General features: G+C 49.6%; 2 protein-coding genes and 1 pseudogene across 2 annotated transcripts in view; all 3 read left to right on the forward strand.

Annotated features, from left to right (window-relative positions):
* Positions 1-18,228, forward strand: part of LOC120381973 (zinc finger protein 850-like) — a 754,134-nt gene that overhangs the window by 47,322 nt on the left and 688,584 nt on the right. The gene's annotated exons all lie outside the window — the stretch shown is intronic.
* LOC120381975 lies at positions 4,527-6,717 on the forward strand (annotated as a pseudogene).
* LOC120381375 (kinesin-like protein KIF22) overlaps positions 16,048-18,228 on the forward strand; it is a 91,678-nt gene continuing 89,497 nt past the window's right edge. Inside the window, exons 1-3 of the mRNA XM_039499572.1 lie at positions 16,048-16,116; positions 16,397-16,602; positions 17,992-18,146. Of these exons, the coding sequence (XP_039355506.1) occupies positions 16,048-16,116; positions 16,397-16,602; positions 17,992-18,146 (430 nt within the window). The remainder of the gene's footprint in view (positions 16,117-16,396; positions 16,603-17,991; positions 18,147-18,228) is intronic.

Consider the following 18,228-nt stretch of genomic DNA (forward strand, 5'->3'; position numbering starts at 1 on the left):
GGAAGTATGCATACCAACAGGCAGAGTCTAATCAATTGAGATGAGCTATCGTTAGCAGGAAGACACAACTGACTTCCTGAGGAAACTACAATCCATCAGTGATCTTCCAGAAAACACCATTCTGGCCACTATGGATGTGGAAGCCCTCTACACTAACATTCCACACGAAGATGGACTACAAGCCATCAGGAACAGTATCCCCGATAATATCACGGCTAACCTGGTGGCTGAACTTTGTGACTTTGTCCTCACCCACAACTATTTCACATTTGGGGACAATATATATCTTCAAGTCAGTGGCACTGCTATGGGTACCCGCATGGCCCCTCAGTATGCCAACATCTTTATGGCTGACTTAGAACAACGCTTCCTTAACTCTCGTTCCCTAACACCCCTACTCTACTTGCGCTACATTGATGACATCTTCATCATCTGGACTCATGGAAAAGAAGCCCTCGAGGAATTCCACCGAGATTTTAACAATTTCCATCCCACCATCAACCTCAGCCTAGACCAATCCACACAAGCGGTCCATTTCCTAGACACTACTGTGCTAATAAACGATGGTCACATAAATACCACCCTATACCGGAAACCCACTGACCGCTATACTTACTTACATGCCTCCAGCTTCCATCCCGGACACACCACACGATCCATTGTCTACAGCCAAGCTCTAAGATACAACCGTATTTGCTCCAATCCCTCGGACAGAGATAAACACCTACAAGATCTCTATCAAGCATTCTTAAACCTACAATACCCACCTGCTGAAGTGAAAAAACAGATTGACAGAGCCAGAAGAGTACCCAGAAGCCACCTACTACAGGACAGGCCTAAAAAAGAAAATAACAGAACACCACTAGCCATTACCTACAGCCCCCAACTAAAACCTCTCCAGCGCATCATCAAAGATTTACAACCTATCCTTAAAGATGATCCCTCACTCTCACAGATCTTGGGAGACAGGCCAGTCCTCGCTTATAGACAGCCTCCCAACCTGAAGCAAATACTCACCAGCAACCGCACACCATACAACATAAACACTAACCCAGGAACCTATCCTTGCAATAAAGCCCGATGCCAGCTCTGTCCACATATCCATTCAAGTGACACCATCACAGGACCTAATCACATCAGACACACCATCAGGGGCTCGTACACCTGCACATCTACCAACGTGATATATGCCATCATGTGCCAGCAATGCCCCTCTGCCATGTACATTGGCCAAACCGGACAGTCTCTACGCAAAGAATAAATGGACACAAATCTCACAACAGGAATCATAACATTCAAAAACCAGTGGGAGAACACTTCAACCTTTCTAACCACTCAGTGACAGACTTGAAGGTGGCAATTTTGCAACAAAAAAACTTCAAAAACAGACTCCAAAGAGAGACTGCTGAACTTGAATTAATATGCAAACTAGATACAATTAACTGTGGTTTAAACAAAGACTGGGAATGGTTGGGTCATTACACCAATTGAATCTATTTCCCTATGTTAAGTTCTCCTCACACCTTCTATGGGCCATCTTAATTATCACTTCTAAAAGTTTTTTTCCTCCTGCTAACGATAGCTCATCTCAATTGATTAGACTCTGCCTGTTGGTATGCATACTTCCACCTTTTCATGTTCTCTGTATGTATAAATATCTCCTGTCTGTGTGTTCCATTCTATGCATCCGAAGAAGTGAGCTTTAGCTCACGAAAGCTCATGCTTAAATAAATTTGTTAGTCTTTAAGGTGCCACAAGTACTCCTGTTTTTTTTTAACTGACAGAGACGCTCGCCGCATGGCCTGGAAGGTGTTAATGCAACACGGGGCAGATAGAGACAAGTGGGACGGGGCACCCACACAGAACTTATTGGCAGAAGCTTTTAAACTTCAGATGCTTTCTAAGGAGGGGAGAGTAGTGAGCATACTAACGCCGACAGCTCCTCTCCCTCCCCATACTCCTTCTGTATTTACAGACGACCCCCTCCCATTCCCAGGAGATACGGTATAGGGAGATCCTCTGGATATTGAACCTCCTCCATATGTAGGAGCATCACGTTGGAGGTTCATCAGTAAAATTGCATGGGACCCCGAAGGTCGACCATGTATTTATATCTAGAAGGGCACATGTGCTCCTACATTGGCTTTAATTGACACAGGAGCTGCAGTCTCGCTAATTAGAACTCAGCCACCAGCCGGCACTAGAATCAAACAAGTCACACCGCAGTCCTTCCAAGGGAAGCCCAGTACAGGATGGGATTGGGCAGAAGTGCCTTTCTCCGTGCAAGGGTTTAGAACCCACGGAGATCTGATCCAGACCCCGGACATGACAAATGATGATTCTTGGCACAAACTGGCTATTTAAAAATTGCCTAGTGATTGATTTACCACGGAGCACTTTATGGAAAGTGGATATGCCCCCTCCCCATAAGGGAAAAGTGGAACAGGGGATCCTCTAACCAAAGGGGGACCAGTAGCCACCACCACAACTCAGCAAGCTGAGGTGTGGCGCTCAAAATTCCCCACTGTCTGGTCTCAAAAGAAAACGGACTGTGGGAAAATACAGGCCTGTGTAAAAATCATTGGGGATTTGGTACCCCCTCAAAAACAATACCCCTATCCCAAGGAGGCTGAAACACAGTTACAGCCAACAGTCCGGGACTTAGAACAGCAGGGGGTCATTCGAAAAATGAAACTCCCCTTTAAACTCTCCCGTCTGGCCAGTCCTCAAGTCAGACGGCGTTTAACTATCGACTATAGGCGTGTTAACAAAGGCACAATCCCTATGGCCCTTATAGTAGCCGATATGACCCAGGTAATTCAAAAGGTTCAGGCTACTTCAAAGTATTTCTCAGTCATTGATTTGGCTAATTGCTTCTTTGCTATCCCATTGCACCCAGACTCACAGGATAGATTTGCCTTCACGGCCAATGGCCAGCAATGGGCATACCAGCGTCTACCCCAAGGATTTCACAATAGCCCAGCTATAGCTCAAACATGTCAGAGACATGCTGGATCGCCTTAGCCCACAAGATCGGGCCTTTGTGTTTTCCTATGTAGATGATATTTTAAGTTTTGGGGGAAACTGAGGCACAGGTACAATGATTAACTGAAAATGTTTTGGCTCTAATCCAAGAGACTGGTTTTAAAGTTAGCTTAGAAAAAGCCCAGTTGGTCCAGTCTCAAGTGACTTATCTAGGCATCGTTATAGGAAAGGAAGGGAGGCAGGTAGACCAACGAAAAGTAAGAGCCCTGATAGAAATGCTGGCTCCTACCGACCAACATTCCCTACGGGTCTTAGAATCATAGAATTCAAGATCAGAAGGGACCATTATGATCATCTAGTCTGACCTCCTGCAAGATGCAGGCCACATAAGCCGATCCACCCACTCCTTAGCAAGCGACCCCTGCCCCATGCTTCGGAGGAAGGCGAAAAACCTCCAGGGCCATTGCCAATCTTCCCTGGAGGAAAATTCCTTCCCGACCTCAAATATGGCGGTCAGCTGAACCCCGAGCATGCGGGCAAGACTCTCCAGCCAAACCCTCTGGAAAAGGTTATAGCATACCATTGACCCATTGTACTATTTACCAGTGTGGCACTTAATTGACCTATTGACTAAGCCCGTTATCCTATCATACCATCTCCTCCATAAACTTATCTAGCTTAATCTTAAAGTCATGGAGGTCCTTTGCCCCCACTGTTTCCCTCGGTAGGCTGTTCCAGTATTGCACTCCCCTGATGGTTAGAAACCTTTGTCTAATTTCAAGCCTGAATTTCCTGACTGACAATTTATATCTGTTTGTCCTCGTGTCCACATTAGCACTGAGCTGAAATAATTCCTCTCCTTCCCTGGTATTTATCCCTCTGATATATTTAAAGAGTGTAATCATATCTCCTCTTATCCTTCTTTTGGTTAAGGAAAACAAACAGAGCTCCTCAAGTCTCCTTTCATACGAAAGGCCTTCCATTCCTCAGATCATTCTAGTGGCCCTTCTTTGTACCTGTTCTAGTTTGAATTCATCCTTCTTAAACATGGGAGACCAAAACTGCACACAATACTCCAAATGAGGTCTCACCAACGCCTTATATAAGGGGACTAGCACCTCCTTATCCCTACTAGAAATACCTCGCCTAATGCAACCCAAGACCACATTAGCTTTTTTAACGGCCACATCACATTGCCTACTCATAGTCATCCTACGATCAACCAGGACTCCTAGGTCCTTCTCCTCCTCCGTTACTTCCAACTGGTGCGTCCCCAGCTTATAACTAAAGTTCTTGTTAGTCATCCCTAAATGCATAACCTTACACTTCTCACTATTGAATTTCATCCTGTTACTAATACTCCAGTTTACAAGGTCATCTAAATCTCCCTGGAGAATATCCCGATCCTCTTCCGAATTGGCAATACCCCCCAACTTGGTGTCATCCGCAAACTTTATCAGCCCACTCCTACTCTTGGTTCCCAGGTCAGCGGCGGCGGCGCAGCTGTTCTGTGGCTCCCGGCCTTTATATCGTCCGCGGCTATGAGCGGCCGCCTCCCCTTGCAGCTCCCGGCCACCCGGAGAGCCGAGCCGGCCTACAGAGAACAAAGAAGACAAAAGGTTGAAGAGTACTTGTTAAGAAAAAAGGCCATTTCTGGATTGCTCATACAGGAGAAGCGGACAAATATCAGCAATAACAGAACTGGGAAAGCAGCTAGTGATAAACCAGAAGACAAAATAAAGGTCTTAAAATCTGCTAAGCAGAAAATGGAAGATAAAGAAAATGCTAATAGACCTCCATGGACTCAAACACTCTGAAAAAAAGCACTGCTTCAAAGGATGAAACCTTGAAAACCACTACCGTATTGACAAACTCAACTGTAGGAACAAATTGCAGACCTGAAGATTTTAGTTCAGCTATTAACACTTCCAAAGATGAAGCTGTTGAAATAAAAACGTATCGTGTGTCATTTAGCCAGTCCTTCCTGCACAAAAAGAAACAAAGAAAAGCAACTGATTGCAGACAAGCAGAACTCTGTCAGCCTGCCAAAGAAACACGTGCCTGGCTCATATTGTGGCAAGGTTATCCCATCAAAGATAAACTCCTTCCGAAAAACACTAGAAAATGAGGATGCAAAGAGTTCTTTGGCAAACAAGAAACCTGTAGCTCCTGCCACCAAACCAGCAGTGAGACCATCATCCACCAGCAGCAATAATGCAGTCATAAATAATATTAGAGCCACAAATTTGGCTAGTGCTGCTAAACCTATACATGCCACCCCCTTTCAGAAGAGGCCACCTGTGAGGGCTTCTCATAGCACCCACTCAAAGTCCATACAGAACAAGGAGAAACAAATAGTCACAAGTGTGTCTGCAAATAATATGACTGTCCAGAAAAAGCCTGATAGAAGTGGGTCACCATCATTAAAGACAGCTCTTCACAATGCTAAGCCCCCTTCTGTGCCTGGGACAAAGAGAACTGAGGTTCCACTCAGAGATGTCAGATTAGGAACTTCAGCAAAGTCTATTTCTGTAACCTGTGGTACCAAGGCCACCCAGGATTCAAAAGCTGGCAACAGAAAATATGTTCTGCCAAAAGAGTCAACAGAAGAGAGAAGAATTCGTCTGGCTGAATGGAAGGTAACCAAAGGAAAAGTGACAAAGAGGCCATCATCTACTGTGCTACAAGTAGCCCAGCCTGAGAGATAGACATCACAAGAAACTCCAGAAGAACCAGTTGAGTCTTTCTGGGTTACCATACTAGAAGAGGATGAGCAAAGATTATTCGGCGAAAATGTCAACAAAAGTCTTGCGGAATATCTACATTTAACAGAACAGGGTTTTCCTGGGGATCAAGTACGTGCAATGCTGGAAGAGCTAATTCAGAGCGCTCCAGATGCGAAAATACTGGGTGTGTCGCATGCATCTTGAACAGCTGGGCCCAATTGAAAAGATCATGGCTGTTTATGAGGAGGCTATTCTGGCAGGAGCACAGCCTAAGGATGAGTTACGACACACAGTAGCAGATATTATGAAGAATACTGAAAATCTAAAGTCAGTTGTTGAGGAATGTGTGAAGGAAGAGGTTATCGGCAAAGAAGCTAACTCTTCAGTAGAGAATGTAGAGGAAGTCTTCAAAGAGCTCAACTTTAATGATGAAGAGAAGACAGAGATTAGCAATGAAGTGATCAAGAAAGAGGAAACAGATTCATCCTTGAAGTCAAGACAAGAGACCTTACCTAAAGAAAGTAAAAAGCACAGAACAAAGTATAAGGAACAAACTAAGAAGTCTGAAAACTACAAAACTGAAGATACAATAAAAGATGCAAACTTAGAATTTAAGACTCCTGAAAAAGAAAAGGAGGAGTCTTATTTAATTAGATACAGTTTGTCAACCACTCCATACTTAGAAAGCATGAAGAAGATGATGCAGTGTGAGGCAAATGACTCTGCTGTTAAAGATATACAATTCTTGACCCCTGTGAGGCGCTCTCGTCGCTTTCAGGAGAAGTTGTGCAAGTTACCAGATATGTTAAAGGATCATGATCCCTGTGTTTCTTCCCTTGAACAGCTGGGAGAACTCAGAGCTGTAAACAGTGCCTTTATCTACAGACAGAACAGTGCACTACAAAAACCTATTTCTCACCTGGAAGAGCAAGAAAAGTAGTAACTTTAGTGGGGAAGGCTTTACAAATCCTCTTAGATAAGTTTGATTCATTCCTGGTTTTGCAATTGGTGTATTCAGTTTTAGATACACAGCTGGCTTAGTAACTTCAAGGTTTTAAGATGGTACGAGCAAATTCCATATGGCTTATTTTGGAGTACAGTAGTTGCAGAATCAAGTATAGTGCAAACTTCTCTGTTTTATTTGAGGAAGAACTTAAAATATTTTAACTGTCACTTTTATTTCATGAGGTTTTTTCTTAAGCTTTGTAGCTAATATGTAGTGTTGGTTTGTTTTGTATTGTAAATATGTCTTGTTTAAATGTTGCATTGAATACTAATTAGGGAATGGATTTAACATACTAATAACCTTGTAATGGATGTCTAGCCATGATGACCCCTTCTCCCCCCTTATAAGCTAAATAGTTTAAAAATTCACACAATTTACATTCTTGCTCTTAAAAGAAAACATAAAAATGATGATCAATGAGGGGTATGTATTGATATGCAATAGATTTGCTGAACTGGAAAACTGAAACCAAATACTATTTTTTTTTCTATGAGCAAATGGGTCTTGTTGGGAGGGTTTAATTTTCTAAGACCTCATATTTACAAATATGCTGAGATTACACTGCCCTTGTGGAAACTGCTTAAGAAAAAGGTAAAGTGGGAGTGGGGGTCAGAGCAAGAGGAGACTAAGGGTGCTTAAACAAAAAGCCCTGACAGCCCCTGCTCTGTGATTCCCAGATGAGTCCCAGCCGTTTGTAATCCGACTCGCGGCTAAGGACCTGGCATTAGCAGCTCCTCTCCTCCAAAAGAATGAAGAAGATAAACTGGTCCCGGTAGCTTACGAATCTAGGAAGTTACAGGGGCCAGAAATGAATTTTGATCCCTGTGAGAGGGAATGTTTGGCAGCGGTGTGGGCAGTCCAGTCTTTTGAACCCCTAACTGGAACGGCTCCCCTAACAATCCAAAGTACCCACACCCCTTTAAAGTACATTCTGTCTGGGAAACTGGTTGGGGGCAAGGTCTCAAACACCCTCATGGCTCAGTGGACCCTCACACTGATCAACAGAGGAGTCACCACCGAGACCGTGTCTAGACCTGACCTATTGACTCACGCTCTGATTGAAAAAGGGAATAAACATGACTGCCCCAAGGTTACATTAGAGCAAAGAATAGCCCTGATACAGGCACCCCCCTTGGAGGAGCTAGATACCATTGGGATAGAGGGACATGTGTGGGTCACAGATGGGAGCTCAATGGTGCTTAAAGGCATAAGGAAAATTAAATATGCAGCAATTAACTTAGAAGAGGAAATACTACAGGGCTATTTGGATCATGGGTCAGCCCAGCATGCTGAACTCCATGCCATAGATCGGGTACTACAGCAATAGAAGAACAACCCCAGACCTGTGTTTATCTATGCAGATAGTGATTTCTGTGTCAAGGGAATACAATACTGGATGCATGACTGGGAAAGAAATGGGTGGAAGGCAGCAGATGGGAAAAGCATTTTGTATGTAGAGGAGTGGAAATGGATTTACCAATGGGTAACACAACATCCTGGCTGTTTAAAGGTCAGGCATGTAAAGGCACATAGCAGACAGAACACTCCAGAGGCTTTTTGGAATAATAAAGTCGATGGCATAGCACGGCAGTATGATATAGCTGCAGTAGCAACTAGAAGTCAGGCGGGAAAGGTAATGGGGGATCTGCAGTCAATTGATGAATTTATTAATGACAATAACTGTTTACATTCCCCACACAGAACCCCAGGAAAGATAGAAAAACAGGAACTGGTTAATGTTGCACATCGGTTCATGCATGAGGGAGTGGAAGGGACGCTAAGCAGGCTAAGAGAGGTAGCCCAGTGGAAAGGTATGGAAGATGATGTTAAAACTTGGGTTCAAAATTGCATCAGGTGTGCTCAGGATAAAGCCCGGCCACCACATTACCAGCCCCGTATGCACCAGAGACGAGTAGGTCCCTGGCATAGAATACAAATTGACTACGTAGACAAATTGCCATGGAGCAAAGAGGGATTCCAGTACCTACTGGTAATCATAGATGCCTTCTCTGGTTGGGTAGAGGTATTCCCCACCAGAAGAAACACCACCACAGAAAATGCAAAAAAATTTACTAGAGGTGGTCTGTCATTATGAAACTCCTGAGATAATAGATTCGGACAATGGAGGAGCGTTTGTAGGGGAAATGTTTACTAGCTTATTACAAGCCTTAGGTTTAAATTAAACAAAAATTTCACATCCCCTATCGCCCTCAATCAGGGCAAGTAGAGTGCATGAACCGCACTATTAAAGAAGCCCTAAGGAAGGTGGTAAGTAATACTGGGAAGAATTGGCCAGAGAAGCTGCCTCTAATTCTGGCTGCCATCCGCAGTAGCAACCAGCTAAAAACAAAAATTCAGCCATTTCAAATTTTATTTGGACAGCCGATGAAACTGATGATTGATCCCACACAGATGGGTTTAGGATCAGGGGAAATAGATGTGGTAACACCACAACATGATTATTTTCAGTGGCTCAAACAATTACAGGAGGACAAATTAACCTTGCAATACCGGATCAATGAGGCCATTGATAAAATGAATAACAGACTCCATAAGCAAAAAGCTGATAACTCCCAGCTCTGGGAGCCCGGAGATCTGGTTATGTATTTAAAATTGGGTAGAAGGGAGCACAATTTGGAATCTAAATGGATAGGTCCATATTCTATTGTGGACCGGCTCAGCCCTTTGGTGTACCGGATAGATAAAGAGGGCAAGCTAAAATGGGCTCATATCTCACAACTAAAATTGTTTTCTTAAGCTACAGATACCAACATCACTAACGAACCCAAACCAGCAGATGGTGCTCAAGGCATGGAGCATTTGGATTCCAGTAACTTTGATGATAATTCACGCATTGGAAAACAGAACAACCGGACACACAATGGGGAATTCAATGGTATAACTGGACCAGTTGGGACACGCCACAGGAAATACCAGTGACCAACACCACGCTGCAGGGGATCTTTGCACTCATATCGGTCCAAGTCTGGGTAAACATGACTCCTGGTGATTATGGATGCACCTATGCTGTGTCAGCCCCAGGAGACTCTAGGTGGGGCTCCAACCCCTCCTGTAAACCTGGCCTCCCTGGAACTCAAACCATCCCCCTTTTAAACCGGAGCCAACAGAAACAAGAACAATAATGATCTGGGTAAATGAGACTATTCCTGTTGGAAATGTAACCTCTCTCATTAGAAATGGTCCAGATCAAGAAACTGTGAACTTCCCCCACTTACTCCGAAGACAACCTTGTATTCGGGTGCAAGTGGCCCCCCATGATTTATACCCTACATGTCACCATGAGCTGGAATAAGAACAACTTGGCCGAGGTGAAGCCCGAGTGTGCCCCATACAGTTCCCCCATATTTGATGCATGGTACCGGGCATTATTACGAGAACATATTCCTGGAAGAAGGACTAGAAGTGTAGCTGATACCATACTGGGGGGAATAGGAACAGGAACTAGTGTCCTGAACTCCATAGACCTTGAAGCACTACGAAATAAAGTTAGTGCCATGGAAACCCTGCACTACTCAATAACTAAGGGGCAGGAACACCAAATTGCTCAGTTAGTGCAAACAGATATAGATACTGTAGATCTACAGTGGTCTACATGGCAACATATAAATCATACTTTCTGGGCAGAATATGCTACCATGAGAGAGATCGCAGATAAAACTGCCATGGCTCTGTGGTGCTCAGAACAACAAATCCTTTCCATAATGTTGATGGAGAGGGAAATGGACTGGGTAAGGGCCAAGGATATGATGGTCCTAGCCCCTTTATTGACACGCCATCAAAGTAATCTATTTACACCATATATTGCTGGATGGTACAAACCATTACATTCTTACCTTAATGTACAACAACTGAGCGGAAGTATTTCAGTCCAAGTGCTAAGAGCCCAAGATGCACAGGTAACTACAGTACTTTGGCCATTCTCAGCACTGCCAGTAATCCAAGGACAACATCTTTGGGTTCCCCGGCTAGCTGGAACTTACATGAACGTTAAAGGGGATATAGTAGACCATAGAGGGTGTGAGGAGTGGTCCCCACAACAATGGGTGTGCCACACACTTCCTGTCCTGGAGGAGCCATGCTCCCTCCAAAACAGAGAATTAGTTACATGTTTCTGGGATGAAATGGATAATTTCTCCACCAAAGTATATTTTAATGGAAAGAATTTGTCTGTGTTCTAGGTCTGGAACCTGTAATATGGCAAAACAAATTTCATTCAGATCCCCCGGTGCAGAAATGTATGTGTAATGTCTCCATACTACATACCCCTAAACTAGTATTCTATTTTCCAACACACAAAGAAAAAGAAATAGATATGGGGACCTTGGACCTGGAAAACCTTGACCCTGATTTCTCCCTAGGCATTAATTGGACAGGCCTATATGGATGGATGTACAACAACAAACAAATTAGTGAACTAACAAAATCCACTCGAGAGAAAATCCAAACCAGAAGTTTGGCTATCCTCCATGAGGGAGGAGAAATACTCAGGGTGGCTGAACAGGCAAAACAATTAAGTATCCACCAGTGGTACAATGTGTTTAAAGGTTGGTCAGTCCTAAATATAGTTTTCCATCCCATCATTGTTCTATTAGTAATCCTAATGGTTCTGTTCGTTCTAATGCTCTGCATGTGCTGCTGGATAAAACAGATGTATTCCAAATTAAAACCACATTCTGAAATCATGACCCAATACATAGCTTTGAAACAGAGATTTTAAAATGGTGACCACTCAAGAATTGTTCTTGAGGGGTCAAAAGGGGAACAATGTAGAGAAATCTCTGTATTAACTATCTCTATGAATCTTTATGACGTTGCATTGTGTTATTTTGTATTAAGTATCTTTCTGTATTAAGTATCTTTATGACATTGCATCTTGCATGATGTTATTTTGTATTTCATGCGACTTGGCATTGGGCCTCTCTATTTTCATACAACTTTGTATTAGATTCCTATATAGAAAATTGGTAGGAAACTTTGTATCAAATGTTATAGCCCCTAAGGATAGTATAGTTACAGTAAAAGAAACATGTGCCTTTTTGCTAGAAGTAGAATAAGATCTCCCCCCCCACACACACTCTAATCAATTGCCCTCTTGACTGAATGAGGTGTGAATGAGTGAGGCTTGGAAGACCCCCACCTCCAGACAGCGACAACAGTTGCAGAGGGAATGGGAGCCAGAGCAAAGGACAATACAACTTGTCAAGTGGGCCCAACAAAGAAGCGCAGACATATTGACGGCCTCAGGGATTAGAAGCCAGCACCTTCTTTAGAAAACACCCTCTGTGAGCAGCATTGGGACAACACCCAGAGACAAGCAGCACAAAGACCAACGGACACAGACCAATGGACACAGACCCAGATTCTGAATCTGGTCTAGATTTGCATAAGAGGGAAGCGGCTATAAATGTGAGGTGTCTTGCAGGAGGACCCCGGGTCTCGTCTTGTCACCATCGGAGCATCGATCCGGATCGGCAGAAGCCTGGCTCCATCCCTCCCCCATCTAACTCACCTGGCCAGTGCAGTTAAGGGGAGCAACTAGTTGGTAACAACAGCAAGACTGAGTGTGAGTGTGTGTGTGTGTGAATGCATGACTGTGAGATATCTCATATGCCTATTGTAGAGTATTAATTAATACCTGTACTACTAATAAATGTGGCGTTTTGCCTTAATCCCCCTGAACAGACCCTGTCTAGTACTTTAAGTACAACAGCCTTATGGCATCACTTGGCCTTGTCCCCACTGTAATGAATAACATGCTGCTGCTAAGGGTTGAACAGCATCATGTTCAGGCAAGGAAATAAAGTCCTTCTCTTGTGTTCTGTTTTTTGAACAGCAACTTAAGTGCTGAACCTGAGCTGAAGCCCAAAACAACACCAAGGAGAAAATACCATAGGAAGAAGGGCTCCTTATCTCCGAAGGATGAGAACAACGAGGGGGAAGCTGGTGTTCATTAGCACCTGCCTGCAGCACCCTTCCCCTGGGATGTCACAGTCACCCGCACTTACCCCCAGCTACTCCCCACAGGGGGGCAACGAGACATTGTCTCAGCCCACACTGGAAGCACAGGGCACCCCCCCCACCACCAGGCCCTGGGACTGGGCTAGGCCCAGGCTCTCAGGGCTCCCCAGCCCTGGCCTGGGGGCCAGGATCCAGCAGCTCCAGCTCCCTGCTCAGAAAAAAAAAAAAAGGACCCAGGCATCCTGCCCCACCCACTGCCTCAGTCACTGGGGGGGGCGGGGCGCAGAGCACCAGCAGCACAGCGCGCGCAGAGGCCGGGGAATGGCGCCCCTCCCCCGCAAGTACTAACCGTCCCCCAGCCCGGGCAGCATTCCCCGCAGAGACCTCCAGACCACAGAGAGGGCGGCTAGAGCGGCAAGCACCACCCGAGCCTCCGGACGTGTCAAGCGAGCCGCTCACTCTCCGGCACGCGCCGCGACCCCCGCCCATCGAGGTCATCCGAGGGAGCAGCTGGAGGGGCACTGGGAGGGGCAGGGTATCAGGAAGGGGAGGGGGAGGGAGCAGTAGAGGGAGGGGAGGAGCCCGAAAGCTGTGTGGGGGGCTATGGGGGGCAGAGAGCAGCAGGTTCACCCCATAGCTCAACTTGGGGAGTGGAGTGGGGGGAAGCCTATCTAGCAGTCTCCTAACTCTCCTCCCCCCAGCAGCGAGCTCTCCCCCCCAGCCCCTGTGGTGGACACCATGCTGTCCCAGCAGAAAGCCAGCCTGGCCGAGCCCCGCTGTGCCAGCCCCCCAGCCCACGTGTGAGTGTGCGTCTGCCTGCGCCCCTGCAGCCAGGGGGACCCCGGCATCCGCGGCCTGGATTCCCGCTCCCTGGAGATCATCAATTGGAGGAACAAGATGGAGACTGTACAGTACGAGTAAGTGGAGTGGGGTGTCTCCAGCTGGGGGTGCCCCTGGGCTGAGCTCCTCCCTTGCCATCACAGCATGCCCTACCCTGTTCTCCAGGTTCGACACCTTCTATGGTGATCAAGCCACCCAGAACGACATCTACACCGGCTCCGTGCAGCCTGTCCTGTGCCACCTGCTGGAGGGGCAGAACGCCAGTGTGCTGGCCTATGGACGCACCGGTGCTGGTGAGTGAGGGGGAGGCTGAGCCCAGAGGCGGGGCAGGGGGCTGTGGACGTTGAGGAAGTCATTTCTTGCCCCCCACCCCAGGTAAGACGCACACCATGCTGGGTAGCACAGAACAGCCAAGTGTGATCCCACCGGCGCTGCGGGATGTCCTGCAAATGACACGGGAGGTGAGCCGCTGACCCGGGGCTGAGGAGTGGGACTTCTCCGTCTCCATGTCCTACCTGGAGATCTACCAGGAGAAGGCAAGTATGGGAGTGGGGAGGACAGGACTAGGGGTGGGGGAAGAATTGTCCAGCCAGCTGCTGGACCCACTGTTGCAGACCCCCAGGACAGGTACTAAGACCCCAGCTTTGGAGCAGTCTCTGGGAGGGCCCCCTTCATTGAGCCAGACTCCCAAGGGGTCCAAATCTTCTTCTAGGGGAAGCCACAGGCCCCGCCACCTCCTTAGGCTGGAGGAGCCTGCCACCCCCTGAGTCCCGCTGAGACCCCAGAGGGGAGACTTGTACCATCTCCGGCAGCATTTGCAGAGCCACGCAGCCAGCGCTGGTAAAAATGGGTTCATTAGCCAGCTGGACAGTGGGGCAAATCCTGGGTTAGCCAGAGAGGGAAGTTACAGCCCAGCCCATCCTGATCAGCCCAAGCCCTGTGCTCTGATCTCCTGTAATCGGTTGAGCCGGGGCTCGACCCTCCTCTCAGCCGGAGGGGAGCCACACCGACTCACTCCTCATCTCCTGTTGAACCGGCTGAACGACAGTCAACAGGGTTAGAAAGCTCAGGGCCTCTGGTGCAGGGGCTGAGCAACCATCAGTACAATAAGGTCAGGCCCTCGGAGGCAGGGGCTGAGCAGCAGTCAGTTCAATGAGCTCAGGCCCTCGGTGGCAGGGCTGGGCAGTAAACAGTACAATAGGCTCAGGCACTTGGTTGCAGGGGCTGGGCAGTAAACAGTACAAGGAGCTCAGGCCCGTTGGAGCAGGGGTGAGCAGCCAAGAGTCACTAAGCTCAGGCCCTTCTGCTGCAGGGGCTGAGCAGTTAACTAAGAGTAGGCGTATAGGGACCAGGTCCCTACACCTGGGTGAGGGGGAAAACTGCCACACACGAGTAGGGGAGCAGGGGGGACACAGGCCCACCCACTCCATTGTGTCCCAGCCCAGGGCCCTAGCAGCGGCTATCACTGCCGCTGGTCAGTGGGGTCCTGACCGCAACACACTGACATCGGGACCTCTGCCTCTGTAGCCTGACAGGGGTCAGCTACCCCTAGGCTACTTTCCATTTCCCCCTCAGGGCCTACCTCGTCGGTTGCGCCGGATCCAGGCCAGTCAAGCTGCATAGGCTCCTCGGGACCAGGGCTTGGTGGCAGGTCCGGTAGTTCCTCCGGGAAGTCCGGCCAGGCGTACTCGGGCGGCTCCCCCGGGTAGCAGCAGGGACAGGGACGCTCTGGCAGCCCCTCATCGTAGTGGGCGCCGGGGACTTCCAGCGGCTTCTCCGGGTACCGGTCACGGGGAGGCTCCGGTGGCTCCTTGTCAAAAACAGGCGCGAGGAAGCTCCAGCCAGTCAGGGCAGCTGCCTCAGGCCCTGGAGGGTTCCCAGTCAAGAGCTCCGACAGGCACATCTGCTCCCGGCGGTGGCTGGGTTCTGACTAAGCTCTGGTGGTCAGCTTTTATACTTCCTGTCCCGCCCCTTGACTTCCAGGGGGCGGGGACAGGTGGTGGTGGCTCCGCCCACTTGGGTGTCTGTAAGGGCACTCCCTCTGCTGGGCAGGAGGGGAGCCACACCCACTCACTACACCTCCCCTTGGCCCGGTTCAGGTGTGTCCCCAAAGCCCTCAGCAGCTGACCTTTAACCAGATGCACCTCCCTGGCCCTGCTTCTCCAGCTAGGCAAACGCTGCCGAGAGGTGGGCCGGCCATGGTCTGCCCAGGAAACTGGAGTTGCCGTTGTCTTCCCAGAAACACCACTGATGGGGCCTAAGGCTCCAGACAGCTTGGAGCCATTCATACCTGTGGGCCGACAGACCTTCTCCCCACTGCGTTGATGGTGCAGCATAGAGGGGAAACCGAGGCACACAGGCTTCATCAAAATATGACCCAATTCCCACCCACCAGTCCGGGGGGGGGGCTGGCAGGTGTATGTGGGGGGTGAACCAGGAGGGAGATGCACCGGTAGGTGTCCCCGTTTGGGGGAGACAAGGCCCTGCACCCCCGGTTTCCTGCGATTGACCATGACTCTCAGCCAGCCAATAACAGAGAACGTTTATGAGATGAGAGGATCACAGTTCAAAACAGAGCTTGTAGGTACAGACAACAGGAGCTGCCTCAGTTAGGTCCATCTTGGGGGCGGGGGTGCAAGGAGGCCAAGAGCCCTACCTGGGCTCCCCTCCATTTTCCCAGCCAGCTCCAAACTGAGACTCTCCAGCCCCTCCTCTCTGGCCTTTGGGGTGTGGAGGTGCTGGGAGCCCTGACGGTCCGAGAGAGGGGTGGGGGTTGGGAGCCCTGGTGGCCTGGGGTAGGGGTGGGGTGGGGAGCCTGGGTGGGGGCAGTGGGAGCCTTCCTGATGTTCCCCCAACTCAGGTGCTGGACCTGCTGGAGCCGTCCCAGCAGGACCTGCCGATCCGGGAGGACCGGGACCAGAACATCCTGATCCTGGGGCTGACTGAGCGGGAGCTGAGAAGCTTCATGGACTTTGAGCGGCACTTCCTGCCGGCCAGCCGCAACCGCAAGGGAGCCTCTACTCAGCTCAAGGACCGCTGGAGCCGCAGCCACGCCGTGCTGCTGGTGTGGGTGACACAGAGCCAGCGGGCATCCCCCCCACTGCCGCCACGTGGCCAAGCTCTGCCTCGTTGACCTGGCTGGCTCCAAGGACAACCGGTGCACTGGCAACCGCGGCCTGCGGCTCAAGGAGAGCGGAGCCATCAATGCCTCCCTGCACGTGCTCAGCAAGGTCGTGGAGACCCTCAACCTGGGGCTGCCCTAGGTGCCTCTAGCAGGGTGGACCCTGCTCCTGCCCTGAGGGGTTTAAAAGCAGCCTGGCAGGGCTTGAGAGCTGCTGCTCTAGGCTGGGCTGATTGAGGGAGTGGCTGCAGGTGAGGCCACGCCCCAAACTGAGCCACAGCTGGCCCCTATAAAAGGCCAGGGAAGCTAGAAGCCAAGACAGTCTCTCTCTGCATTCAGAGGAACAAGAGCTTGGTTGCAGGGAAGTGAGATAAGGTACCTAGGGTGAAGCAGGGCTGGGGAGGAGCTGGGGAGCTCCAGCCTAGAACGCCCCAGGCTGCGGTCTAGCGAAGGGCCAACTGGTACTAGGGGTTGCAGAGGGCAGCCTGGCGTAGACCAAGGTAGTAGGTCCAAACCCCTTTTCCTGTGAGGAGTAGGTTGATACTGCACTCTGCCCCAGAGTGTGGGGCTAGACAATGACTGGAAGTAGCCACTACTGAGGCAAGGTGGGGCTAGAGGGTGGGGGTTCCCCAAAGAGGGGAGACCCAGAGAGAAAGGGGTTACTGCCAGGGGCAGCACCCCATGTGAAAGGGCACCAGGTCCAGGGAGGGACACGGGGGCCAGAAGACAGGCGGATCACTGGCCTGCAGAGGGCGCTCCAGCACTGGCCAGAGCTAATTCCTGGAGTCATCAGCGGGAGGCGCCGCAGGGGTGAGTCCAACCCGTCTACAGTGCTGTACGGCGACAGCAAGTTCACCTGCCTGCTGCAGGTGTGCCAGGGTCCTCCCAAGGGTGGGGGAGGAGTGCATGCTGGGGTCCAATCCTGGGGGGGGGGGGGTACAGACACCAGGATGCTGCCCTGGCTCTGCTCCCACCTGCTGTTCTCCTGCAATGGAGCTGGGAGTTCTTGGGCATCAGAGGCTCAGTATCAAACACAAACTCTCAGATGTGGGGCCTGGAGCAGAGAGAGCCAAGGGGACAAAAACCAGATACGGGGAAGGGGCAGCACCAAATGCACAGTCCAATGCCTTGCCTAGCTCTGCTAGTGTGGGGGGACTGGTGCAGGACTCCTGGGTTCTCTCTCCACTCTGGGAGGGGAGTGGGGGCTGGTGGGCAGAGCAGGGTGGGCTAGGAGCCAGGACTCCTGGGTTCTCTCCCGGCTCTGGAAGGGGAGTGGGGGCTGGTGGGTTAGAGCAGGGGCAGCTGCAGGACTCCTGGGTTCTCTCTCTCCCCAGGACTCCCTGGGGGGGCTTGGCTTACAGCGTGATCGTAGCAAATGTCATCCCGGAGCTACACTTTTACTCTGACACGCTGAGCATGCGGAACTTTGCTGCCAAGACCAAGCAGGTGGTGAACCGGCCCTTCACCCAGGAGACGCTGCAGGCCCCAGGTAAGGCAGGGCCAGGCTGGGCTCCATGGGGCTGAGGGATCAAGGGGGGGAGACCCCAGCCTGGCCTCACCCTTCTCTTCCC

This window comes from Mauremys reevesii, linkage group 14, assembly GCF_016161935.1.
Source record: "Mauremys reevesii isolate NIE-2019 linkage group 14, ASM1616193v1, whole genome shotgun sequence".
NCBI classification, from domain to species: domain Eukaryota; kingdom Metazoa; phylum Chordata; order Testudines; family Geoemydidae; genus Mauremys; species Mauremys reevesii.